This window comes from Coffea arabica, chromosome 7c (assembly GCF_036785885.1).
Source record: "Coffea arabica cultivar ET-39 chromosome 7c, Coffea Arabica ET-39 HiFi, whole genome shotgun sequence".
NCBI lineage: Eukaryota > Viridiplantae > Streptophyta > Magnoliopsida > Gentianales > Rubiaceae > Coffea > Coffea arabica.
In genome coordinates this window covers 20,164,214-20,177,050 of record NC_092322.1, presented here as the reverse complement: position 1 = coordinate 20,177,050, position 12,837 = coordinate 20,164,214, and the positions used below count along the sequence as shown (strand labels likewise).

The window sequence follows — 12,837 nt, the reverse complement described above, 5'->3', positions numbered from 1 at the left end:
TTCATTAAACTCTGTCAGGGAATGTTGAGTGTAGCTGAGTATGAGACTCAGTTTATAAAGTTGTCCAAATTTGCTCCCGAACTGATAGCTACGGAGCAAAGGAAGGTACGGAGGTTTGTGCAAGGGCTAAATGTGGAATTACAAGAAACCTTAGCGGCAGCCCAAATTAATACGTTTACGGAGGTTCTGGAGAAGGCCCAAAGAACAGAGACTATTAGGGCACATGTGAGGAATTTTCACGCTAAACGGAAAGGGGTACCTAGTGGAACCCAAGGGTCAGTGCGGAGTGATTGGAACATGCCACCTGCTAAATCCGGTCGTGGGGCTAGAGGTGGACGGTTTTCGAGCATATCTAAGGGAGGTGCTCCAAGAGGAGGTGCCCAGGAGGGAGGCCAAAGTGGTAGGGGTTTTTCGCAGGGAGGCCAAACCTCCACTCCCCGAGTAACGTGTGGATATTGTGGAAAACCAAACCACACAGAGGATGAGTGCTGCAGAAAGGCTCGGAAATGCCTAAGATGCGGAAGTGTGGAATACCAGATAGTCAACTGCCCGTTGATCAGTGATACTCAGTCGACTGCCAGGTCAAACCCAAAGCCGACCAATGTTGGAGGGACCAGGTCGAGGGTACCGGTCAGGGTGTATTCGCTGGATCAACAAACCGTGCTTGAACCAACAAAGGTAGTAGAAGATACGATCCCTGTTTTTCACCGGTTAGCCAAAATTTTGATATACTCCGGTGCTACTCATTTTTTTGTTAATCCTGCATTTATGCTTGGAATTGACCTGAAAATTGAAAGATTACCTTATGACTTAGAAGTAAGAACACCTACGGGTAGTCAAATTTTGCTTGCGAATGAGGTGTATAGGAATTGTGATATTTGGGAAGGTGAACGGAAATTGGTAGTTGGCCTCATTAGTCTAACTATTAAGGGGTATGATGTCATTCTAGGTATGGATTGGCTAGCTCATTATCATGCTCGGGTAGATTGTAGGATGAAAGTGGTAGAGTTTTGCATTCCAGGTGAGACAACTTTGAAGTTAGACGTGAGGGGTATGTTAGCCTCATCTGCGCTCATTTCGGGAATAAGGGCTAGAAAATTGTTTAGTCGTGGGGCACACGGTTATCTAGCTTTTCTAATTAACACTTCAGGAGAAAAGATTAAGTTGGAAGACATGCCCGTAATCTGTGAATACCCGGACGTATTTCCGGAGGAGTTGGAGTCTCTGCCACCTGAAAGGGAGATTGAATTTAAGGTTGACTTAGTACCCGGAACTACTCCTATTTCGAAAACCCCTTATCGTATGGCACCTACTGAGCTTAAGGAGTTAAAGGTGCAATTGCAGGACTTGCTAGAACGGGGATTCATACATGGGAGCGAGTCACCGTGGGGAGCTCCAGTGCTATTTATTAAAAAAAAGGACGGGAGTCTAAGATTGTGCATTGACTATCGAGGATTGAATGCAGTAACTGTTAAGAATAAATATCCTTTACCCCATATTGATGAGTTGTTTGACCAGTTACAAGGGGTTGTGGTGTTTTCAAAATTGGATCTTCGACAGGGGTACTATCAATTGAGAATCAGAAAGGAGGATGTACCAAAAACGACGTTTAACACTCGGTATGGGCATTTTGAGTTTGCGGTAATGCCTTTTGGCTTGACCAATGCTCTAGCGACATTCATGGATTTAATGCATCGAGTATTTAAACCTTACTTGGATAGGTTTGTAGTGGTGTTCATTGATGATATCCTAGTATATTCGAAGTCAAGGGATGAGCATGCACAACACTTGCGAATAGTGCTGCAAACCCTAAGAGAACACCAATTGTTCGTTAAGTTCAGCAAGTGTGAATTTTGGCTGGAAAAAGTGGCGTTCTTAGGTCATATAATTTCAAAGGATGGACTTGCTGTGGACCCGGCGAAAGTGGAAGCTGTGGCCAAATGGAAGCGACCAGAGAATCCCACAGAGGTGCGAAATTTTCTAGGTTTGGCAGGGTACTACCGCCGATTTATAAAGAACTTCTCGAGAATTGCGGGACCCTTAACCAATTTGACCAAGAAACAAGGAAAGTACATTTGGGATGTTAAGTGTGAGAGTAGTTTCCAAGAGTTTAAGCAATTGACTATGGCTCCAGTTTTAGCTTTGTCCAGTGAGAACGATAGCTACACGGTTTATACCGATGCTTCAAAAGAGGGGTTAGGGTGCGTGTTGATGCAGAATAGGAATGTGATTGCCCATGCGTCTCGGAAGTTAAAACCTCATGAGCAAAACCATCCAACCCATGACTTGGAGCTTGTAGCTGTTGTGTTTGCCTTGAAAAAATGATGACATTATCTATACGGTGTGACTTTCGAGGTATATACGGATCATAAGAGTCTTAAGTATCTGTTTTCTTAGAAGGATCTAAATCTAAGACAACGTCGGTGGGTGGAATTCTTAGAAGATTACGATTGTACGATTAACTATCATCCTGGAAAGGCCAACGTTGTAGCCGATGCTTTGAGTCGAAAGGCTCAGCTAGCAAGTTCCATGGTGAGAGAGTGGAGCTTGTTGGAAGATGTATGTGAGTGGAAACCTCGTCTGGAACCGAAAAAGGTGATTTTTGAAATATTGAGGTAAAGTCGGCTCTGTTGGATCGGATCAAAGAGGGCCAAGTGAAAGACCCAATGGTGCAAAAGTGGGTGGAAAAAGTGAAGAAAGGGGAATCGCCTAACTTTAACCTAGATCCTAATGGAATTTTAAAGTTCCGAAATCGTGTCATTGTACCTAGGGAAGAAGAGTTAAAGAGGGAGATTTTGGAGGAATCACACCGCTCTAGGTATACGGTACACCCAGGGAATAATAAGATGTACCAAGATCTTAAAAGTCTGTATTGGTGGGAGAATATGAAGACAGAGATTGCCCAATTTGTGCAAAAGTGTCTTACGTGCTAACAGGTAAAAGCTGAGCATCAAAAGCCGTCAGATCTGTTACAGCCTTTAGAGATCCCTGAATGGAAATGGGAGCATATAACGATGGATTTTGTATCAGGGTTACCACGAACACAAAAGGGGCATGATGCAATTTGGGTGATAGTGGATCGATTAACCAAGACCGCACATTTCCTACCAATAAATATGAAATATTCTTTGGAGAAATTTGCCAAACTTTATATGGATGAAGTGGTGAGACTACATGGGGTACCAGTAAGCATTGTATCCGATAGAGACCCTAGATTTGTATTCTGATTCTGGCAGAAATCACCCGCAAACTGATGGACAATCTGAGAGAACTATTCAAACTCTTGAAGATATGCTGAGAGCCTGTATTGTGGACTTTGGAGGAGGTTGGAGTCAATACTTAACCTTGGTTGAATTTGCATATAACAATAGTTATCACTCCTCTATTCAAATAGCCTCATATGAAGCCTTGTATGGACGACGATGTCGATCCCCAATCTATTGGGATGAAGTAGGAGAGAGAAAAATTATAGATCCGACCACAATACCATGGGTTGAGGAAGCCTATGAAAGGGTAAAGGTGATCCGCCAGAGACTGCAAACTGCCCAAAACCGACAGAAAAGTTATGCTGATCATCGGAGGAAGGATTTGGAGTTTGAGATAGGGGATAAAGTGTTTCTTCGGATTACCCCATTGAAGGGAAAGATTAGAGCAGGAAAAGGGAAAAAGTTGCAACCACGATATATATGACCTTTCAATGTATTTCAGCGAATAGGAAAGGTGGTTTATCGACTTGAGTTACCAGCTAGTTTGTCTAAGATCCATGACGTTTTCCATGTTTCTCTGCTTAAGAAATACCATCCGGATCCGACTCACATTCAAATCTTGGATCGGAAGGTGAAGGACCTGAGAAACAAGCAGATTTCTTTAGTAAAGGTTCTATGGAAGCATCATGAAGTGGAAGAAGCAACTTGGGAGCTAGAAAAAGACATGCAAGAGAAAAATCCCGACATGTTCATGACGAAAGGTATGAATTTCGAGGTCGAAATTCTCTTAAAGGGGAGAGAGGACTCACAAAATCCTTATATTTTTCTCAAAAATACCCTTTTATTTGGAAATTATTTATTTATTATAACCCTACTACCCAATCATTCCACAATAAGTGCAAATGAACCTAAAAAGTAGGGTTTTACTTTTCGTTTTCAAGTTGGAGCAAGTTAGGATTTTCACGTGTATCCGTAGTGTAATTATCCGGTACGGAGTAAGGATCAAATTTGGTGCTTAAGAGTGACTTTTAGGTGAGAAATAATATGTGATTAGAAACAATGATATAAAGTTAGTGAATAGGAAGTAAAAACCCTAGTACGTGTGATTTAAGGAAAAACGGTGCGAACCGACGTGTACCGTGCACTACCGATTGAACACGCCACTTGACCACCACTTTCTTATCATACAAGCTCATTAATATTTGAGCAAAATATCCTCTCATTTTCCAGCTAGTTTTGACCGAATTTTAGGGCTAAAAATGCAAGAAAGAAAAAAAGAAATTTTGGTTGGTATTAGTAGTGACAAGTGTCACTCAACCATAGCTACTTAAACAAGCCAAAAGCCCAACCTCCTTATCCTTCATTTTGCTCCATTTCCCTCCATTTTTCTGCTGCTTGGCCGAGACAAGAGAGGAGAGAAAGAGAGCAAGAAACAAACTTCCTTCTTCTTGAGTTGAGCCATCCAAGTGAGGAATTAAAATTCTAAAGTGTGAGTTGTGAGTTTGAGAAGTTAGGAGAACCAAGAATTCCAAGAGGAGGTGAAGTATTACTCTTGCAAGCTTCATTTGTTGAGGTATAAGGCTAAACCATGACTTTGGTTCTTTTATTTTGGTTTAAGTTGTTGTATAAGTCATGTTGTGGTTGGATTAGTAGTGATACAAGTTGTTATGATGATTTAAAGGTGATATATGTGAGTTAGGGTTTGAGGTATGTGCTGTCTATACTTGCTATATGGATGATATATGTTGTATCTAAGCTTATATAAATGGTTGTAGTGATGATTGGAGCAAGAAATCAAGAAAGGTTGCATTGAAAACGAAAAATTCCAGATTTCTGGAAAATTTTAGCCCATTCTGTCCGGTTTTAGTGCTCCATGTTATAGGCCAAATTAGGCTTGGAACAAAACATGAAAGTTGTAGAGAATGATATTTTATAGTTTCCTAAAAAATTTCAGCTCAATCGGAGCAAATTAGCCTGTGAAAGGACCAAAATACCCTCGCTGACTTAGGATGTTTCCAGTGAACCGTTTTAGACAGATTCATTCAATTAACCGTGTTTATTCACTATGATCCGTGCTGATTTAGCCATTTTCTAAAACATGAAAGTTTTAGTACTCTGTCTTAGCTTTTCAACCCACCAAGAACACCTTAAACGGACTTTGGTATCCTGAGATATGACCATTTCAAAGTAGTACGGTTAATTAGCCGATTAGTTGGAATTCGGTTCTGTAAATTGGGAATTTGACTGGGTTACACTAGAAATTTGACTAAGTGATTTTCATGAAAGTTGTAGGCCTTCGTCTTAGCTTTGAAACGGTATAAGTTGTACTTCAATCCGATAAGCGTAGCCTCAGATGTGTTCTTTCCGCAAAAACCCGTCAAATCTGTCTTTTGTAAACTTCATTTCCGCATTTGTCATTAGTTTGATTCTTGTCCTTGTATTGTCTTGAGCCTATTGAACGGCTATTGAAATGCAATTGTATTATGGATGAATTTGGGTTGGATTGAGTAAAAGAATGAAGCCATAAATGGCTGGAAATAGGAAAATACAAAGGGCATGCTGCCCAAATTTACGCTCGAGGACTATAGAAATACACTTGCGACTTGGGTAGAGTTAAGATGAGTATCACTTGGGCCATCTAGGACTTTGGCTACCTTGGTTATCGAGGGTTATATGTTAAACCTAGCCGAACTTGTACCCTTAGGAAAAGCGGTACTAACCACTATAAATCCGTTTTCCTTGCACTTTCGACTTAAAAGTTATTTCCAAGCAAACATGTTACCAAATTTTTCAATTTGAAAAGCGAGCAACTATTTCACGACTATTCTCCAAGTGAATTTCAATTTCTTGATTCTTATTGAACGAAACGTCTAAGTTTCGAACCTTACTTGATTTTTCCAAATTCTTAAGCAACGTTTTATTGCAGATTTGGACTCCAAGCCAGGAGTACCACCTGGACGAGATCATTAAAAGCACTATACTTGTTTTGGTGAGTGCTTTCAAATATCGAATTGCACTTAATACTTGTCTTTGATACGTGACCAATGTGATTACATGTTATATACGTGAAGTTTAGGACAAGTGTGTACTTTATCGCACTTGCCCTAATCAAATTTGCTATTGTTCCATGATTTTACTTGAAATACTATACTTGCATGCGAATTTTATCTTGTCTGGAATTCCAGAAACCCTGTGGTTAGTTAATCGAGTCGAGCCGGCAAGGGTCTGGTCGATTAGATAACAAACCCTGGGTAACCAGTAATGTCGAGCGGAGTGTTATCTCCTCGGCTAATCGGTATACTCGAATATTACCACCCGTGTTTCGTGTGGCGTACGGACCCGGATAAGGGGGTTGATCGGTGGACGGAGACTGGCGTGAAGTGAGGTTTTCTTTCTGGACTAGTTATTACTTGAAAGTTGACGGAGTGTCAACTACGAATTGATCAAGTTGGGATGGAGCCGAGACATGAGCTACTGTATCCTTACATGTGAACATGATCTATATATTTCTTGACTACTTGAAGTATTATCTCCTTGATTGGACTTGTTTGCTCGCTATTTCACTATACCTCTGCTATTACTTGTTTGATGGCCAATTTGATATTTGGAACTTCACTGAGCTTTGGCTCATCCCGTTAGTTTTGTTTTCCTTACTGGGGTACAAGCGAGGCGTGAGACGTGTAAAGACTAGCGTAGTCTAGTTGTTTTAACTTTTGACTTTTGACTTGTACTCGCGCTATTCCTCGAATAGAATGTTTTGTATCTGGATTGTATACACTTTGAACCAGTTTGGATATACTGAGGCTTTGTACCTTGAATTTATATCAATGTAAATTATAAGCTTGAATTGCGATATTATTTATGGTCCATGGATGTATATACGTGATTCGAGTGAGTGAGTCTTGGCGAGAGTTAGGAAGGCGGTCCGCCAAACCCTTTGGTACGCCTTAGGGGGAGGTGGGGTGGTCACAGCCCGGTCCCACCCAAGGCATACCCTAAAAGTTAGCAGACCACCCAATAGTTAATTCTTGAGAAATCAAAATAAAATAGAGCCGAATCAAAGAGCATGCAAGGACAAAACTAGAGCAAGCAATTGAGAAGTTTACTCATTCTTTCTCTTATCTTTGTAACAACTCTTTGAATTCATGCTTTTAATTTCCTAATTATGTTGAACTAAATTGTTTCTAGGGCTAGGGTTTTATGAAGGAATTTGATTAATTTTTCTAGTTTAATTTCTTGCCTTTTGCTATAATTTATCTATCTTTGTGACAGCCCAGTCCCACCTAGGGCATACCCTCAATAATGCTAGTTCATTTCACACTTAACAGGTCATTCCCCACAATCCAAGAACCCTCTCCTAGCGTGAGTTCATTAGGAGCTCTGATACCACCTGTGACGGCCCGATCCTACCTAGGACATACCCTAGAAGTTAGCGGACCGCCCGCATGGCTCTCGCCAGGACTCATTCACTAACATTAACTTTAGAGATACATTACCATTGAACAACTAAACATTCACTCTTAAGTACAACTCTAATCAGCTTAAAACATAAATTTGTCCGATAAAAGAAACAAAATACATGTTCTAAACATCTATTCTTAATATTACACCAACTCAAAACAAAAGATTCAACCGTCTCAAAATACAAAGGGAACCATGACTACAATATATACCCACAGTGATGGATCTTCCCAAAATAACTTTCTAATTCAATTCAATCACTTTTCAATCTCCAACTCCTGTAAGGAAAACAAAGCTAAAGAGCTGAGCTAAACCTCAGTGAGGTTTGCCGAGCAAGTAACATTTAATAAACACTTAAATTAGTACAATTAAACAAGTAGTGCACATTTCATGGTACAATCACTTCCATTAAGCAATTGAGGAAACAGTTCACTAAACAATCACTTTTAAAAGGATACGGTGCTCGCATTAGAGTCACTTCAATGTCATTCAGCATTCATTTCAATGTCAAGAGACACTTATTTCACTGTCATTGTACATTCATTTCAATATCATTGCACATTCCGCCAATTCACCTCCTTATGTTCTCTAAAATAATAAACAATCCCCTACATTCAATAATCAGTTCAATAATTTCCCAACCTCATGGTAATACTCGAGTATACCGAAACATTTATCCAAAGTTACCGTCCTACCCGACCAAGCCCTTTGCTGGCTCGAATAGTCCGTTGAACAGAGGGTTTTGGGGCCCAGTTCAGCCGATGCGGCGAGACACACATACAGCTTACTTTCATGCACACTTACATTAACATTTAGTCAATTATCAACCTTCAATCTCAACTAAACCGAGTGTGATAAAATACACTCCCGACTTAGAAGGTGAGCGACAATTGAAATACACTTTACAATGATTCATTTAGCAATAATTCATAATAAGCACATTTGCCACATAATTGCACTTAAGTACACATAAACAGTTAAACACATAAATTCGGAAAACACTCACCAAATACTTAAATAAATTACTCTCGAGCCTCAGGTTCATTTCCTGGCTCACAGCTACTTCCTGAGACAAGTTCATAATTCCAAAGTAAATATATTTAATTTATAGATGTTCACCTATTATTTATTATTTTATTATTTAAGTATTAAAATCAAGTTTGACTTTAAAATATAAAATATATTCAGTATTTATTCCATATTTCTTTTCTAGACTTATTGATTTTATCATTTTAAACCAAGAAATAAATGTATTTTTCAAGTTTATAAGTTATAAAATATTTACATTAGGATTAAATCATTTTCCACCCAATATTCTAAGATTAAAGCTTAGGAGTACTCCATTGGTTCCCTTTTAAATTAAATTCTAGGTTATTTGTAAATTAAATTTTATTCCACTACACCAACCCCTCAAATTTTATAATCTTTAAAATATTCGTGAAGACAAGATTAAGTGATTAGCAACCGTTTTATGTATCTAATTATACTAAGTTGATTTAGGGTTCCAAAATATTATAGGGGTTCACTTCATTACTATGTTAGCTGTTAAATCAAGTTCTAGCAATATATACAGTTCGGCATTCATTGTTTCCCTTAAATCCTTTCTTTCAATCTCCTGTCCCAACTAGCTAAGTTAACTACATTCCCAACCAGCTAAGTTAACTACATTCATTAAGCTACAAAGTAGCCTTGTACAGAATGTGGAAAATTTTGCAGTTAACTTAGAGGAAAAACTGATCAAGTCTTCCTTCTTTCTCTCGGCCATAAGGTAGTACAACAGTACTTTTCATAGTCTTCCTCTCATTTGCTTTAGTGTAACCTTGCTCATGATGCTAAACGTAGCTACTAAACCACAGGGCAACCTCAGTTCTACCTGTGGAAGTTTACAGGGTTAGCAGCTTTTCTTTCCAAGGTTAATTTCCTCCCTCTCGGATTCACAGCAGGTTGCATCAGCTTCCCTTTTATCAAATTTAGTTAAGCTTCCAGAAGTTTTCTAATTTCCAGGGCACCTATCTGTTAAGGTAAAGAGTTAACATGTCTTTCATGTATTCGTTAGTAAGGTTTCAGAATCAGTAACAACAGGTTATGTAACCTGCTTCATTCCCGCAGCCAAGCCACCTGCAGTCAGTTGAGTTCATTAGTTCTGCTTGTTTCTGTCTCACTTGTTGAAGTTCAAGGACTTTATGGCATGCTACAGCTTGCTACACAGGTTTAGAAGTTAAGGGTTGCAGGGGATATCTAGAACTTTCTATCAGTTCTGCTCAGTCGTAGCTAACGGATTCCAACAGGCAGTGACTTAGCAGCTGAGTTTTCCCTTTGGTTTCTCTTCAGTTTTGTATTCCAGCTACTTGTACAGAGTATATTGATCCACTACAAATTATCCGAGATGAAGTATGGCTGTTTATGATCAGAATTCAGAGGAGAAGCTGGACTAAGTCTCATGCCTGAGCTTAGCAGCAAAATCTGATGCATGGCAGCATGCATCAGACTTCCTTCGAATTCAATTCTCACATTTTCATGCTCACCTCCTCATGCGTGAAGCAATCAAGATGCCATGCACACTTTACAGGTTAACACAGGATACTTTGGAGCTATTATTCATGAAAATCAACCAAAACTCTCCATTTCCCTTTTCTGATGAAACTGACAGTAGTTTAATAAATTACACTCAGTTATTCCAGCTCACGGTTCCAACTTTTACAAGTTTCTATGGCTATAATTCACCTTATAAACTGAAGAGAAATCTGTTACATGCACCTCTTATCATTAATATCCCAAGAAATGCTATTAACAGTAGAAAATTCCAGCTTTAACTCAGATTCTGCAATTTCTTTTCTTTCCTGCAGTTTCACAGTTTCTGCACGAAACTTCCTAGAACTAGACGCTAAATTCCTAACTGAGCTCAGCATATATAGCTCATGTTAACTAATTAAACCAACCAAACAGAGAATTGTTATAGCGTTTACGTCTTCCTCCTAAAGTTTAATGTTGCAGACTGCTCAGATTGCTATTCCAACTCCTCAGGTCCTATCACTCGACCTCCCGGTTCCCTTGCCTTCGTTTGTATAATTTTCTTGGTTAGCTGATGGTGAAGCTCGCAAACTCTTTTCCTCACACTCAGTCTCACTCTCTCTCGCTCCCGTTTTTGTACGAAGCAAGAAAGGAAGAAAGCTATCTGTTTCACTCTCAATCACCACTTGGACTCAGCAGGTGATCACTCTTTGTTTTCTCTCTTTCTCAAGTCTTTCTCTCAGGAAGATAAATTTTCTCGACTCCCTCGGCTCTCTCTCGGCCTTATTGTTTAAGAATGCTCAGGTTATTTCTTTTCGGTGGAAAGTGGCAGACAAGAACATATAAGATGCTTCCCTCGGTTCTTCCGGCTACCAACTCCAATTCAAGTCCTCACTCCACCGTTTATGCTTAGCAGCTTTGGTGTCTATTTTCTCTACTTCTTCCTTAGGTCGCATGGTAGTTAGTTGGAAGTTTAAGGTTGGTTTGGTCTTTTAATTTTAGTTCATTTGTTTGCCATGAGTCCGAAATTTTATTGTCCCACACGTTGACTCGAAATTTCATTTATTCTAATTTGTATGTACCTTGAAAAATTTTGCTTATCGATCTAGTAGATTTCCACACATTTAACTTTAAGGAAAATTAATTAGTCATGTAACTTATTCAACTATATAATATATTCAAATGGCTCAAATTACAATATGCATATCATATGTTTATTTGATTCATATCAATTTTTCTTTTTACACCATTCTAGGATATTTCTAAATTCTCGATTTTGATAAAAATTCAATTAGGCATTTAATTTAACCACTTATTCGTTATATGTTATATTTTCAATATCAAAATAAATGCAAAGCACACACATAATTTTCTCGAGTTCTCACATCCTTCCCCCCTTAAGAGAATTTCGTCCTCAAAATTCATACCTTTAATCACAAAAGTTCCGTGTATCTCTTCTGCATTTTTTTTCTTCCAATTTCCATGTCACTTCCTCCAATCATTCATGTTTCCACCCGATCTTAACCAAAGCGATTTGTTTCTTTGCGTTTTCTTTTTCCAATTTAAGTATTGTATCGGCTACTTCCCCACGTATATAAAATTCAATTCCTTTAGTTATACAATTCAAATGGGCATTATACCTAATTAAACAATCCATACCTATGATAACATTATAAGCCTGACGTTATCGCTTCTTAAACTCTATAACTCTCACAACTAGCCTATATACGAATATGTAATAATCAATTATATGTAATTAACCATAACCCAGAAACACATTCATTCCATTTATATCATTACTACAAAATAGATTCATGATCAATTAAGTTGCGTCATATAACAAAGTCAAGTACCACATATATTAAGCTCAAGTACACTTAAGATGTCAAACAAGTCTTTAATGTATGTACATTCAATTTCCGTAAAAACGTGACAAGGTTCCAACTCAATCATCCATACAAAAGTTTTAATCAAGTGATTTATTGGGTCAGTCCATAATAGAGCTGGCAGATCCTGTCTCTTTAGTTGGTTTAACTTTATTTTCAACCCTAAGAGCTTTTTCTTTTGGGTTTGTCCTATCCAAATTCATTCTCACAACCTCTTCAATCATGACCTACATTCTGCCAAAATCCCTTCAATTTTATCCCTTGCCTATCTTGGTACCCTAATAAGGCGGTCCTTAGTCTCTTGCAACTGATCATGCATTACATTAGTTCGCTCTTGCTCCTCTATCACATTAGTTTACAGCTCTAGAATCCTTACTTCAACTATTATTTCACTTAAATTTCAGGTCTGAAAACCACATTTTTAGGCAATAGATGATATATAATTTATTTACTATCGAAAGGCTAGTAAAGTTACCAATCTTCAAGATCTCACTATTGCCTCTTCACCTTTAGCTCTCAAAAGCTAGCCTCAGTCTCTTCGATTCTACCTCTCCAAATTTAATCATGATTCCTATTCACATCATAATGTAATATACTAAATCCTGCCAAATTTGCAAATATACCAAAGATTGAAATATTTACTACTTGGATACAAGAATCTGAAAATAGGATAATTCAGAACTCAAGCCGGCCGGTCCCATGAGTAAATCACCAATATTTGAGATTCCTACCCGACGTACATATCTAATTTTTCCTCAATAATGGTAGTTCAT

The 12,837-nt window shown here is 38.5% G+C and overlaps 1 protein-coding gene across 1 annotated transcript; it reads left to right on the top strand.

The window, feature by feature from the left end:
- The first annotated feature begins 297 nt into the window (after window positions 1–297).
- On the top strand, window positions 298–10,115 carry LOC140010586 (uncharacterized). Its single transcript, XM_072057885.1, has 7 exons — window positions 298–710; window positions 798–1,398; window positions 1,519–1,641; window positions 1,897–2,295; window positions 2,398–2,615; window positions 9,777–9,876; window positions 9,999–10,115. Exons 1-7 carry the CDS (start codon window positions 298–300, stop codon window positions 10,113–10,115), a joined length of 1,971 nt encoding a protein of 656 aa, XP_071913986.1.
- Window positions 10,116–12,837: the final 2,722 nt, after the last annotated feature.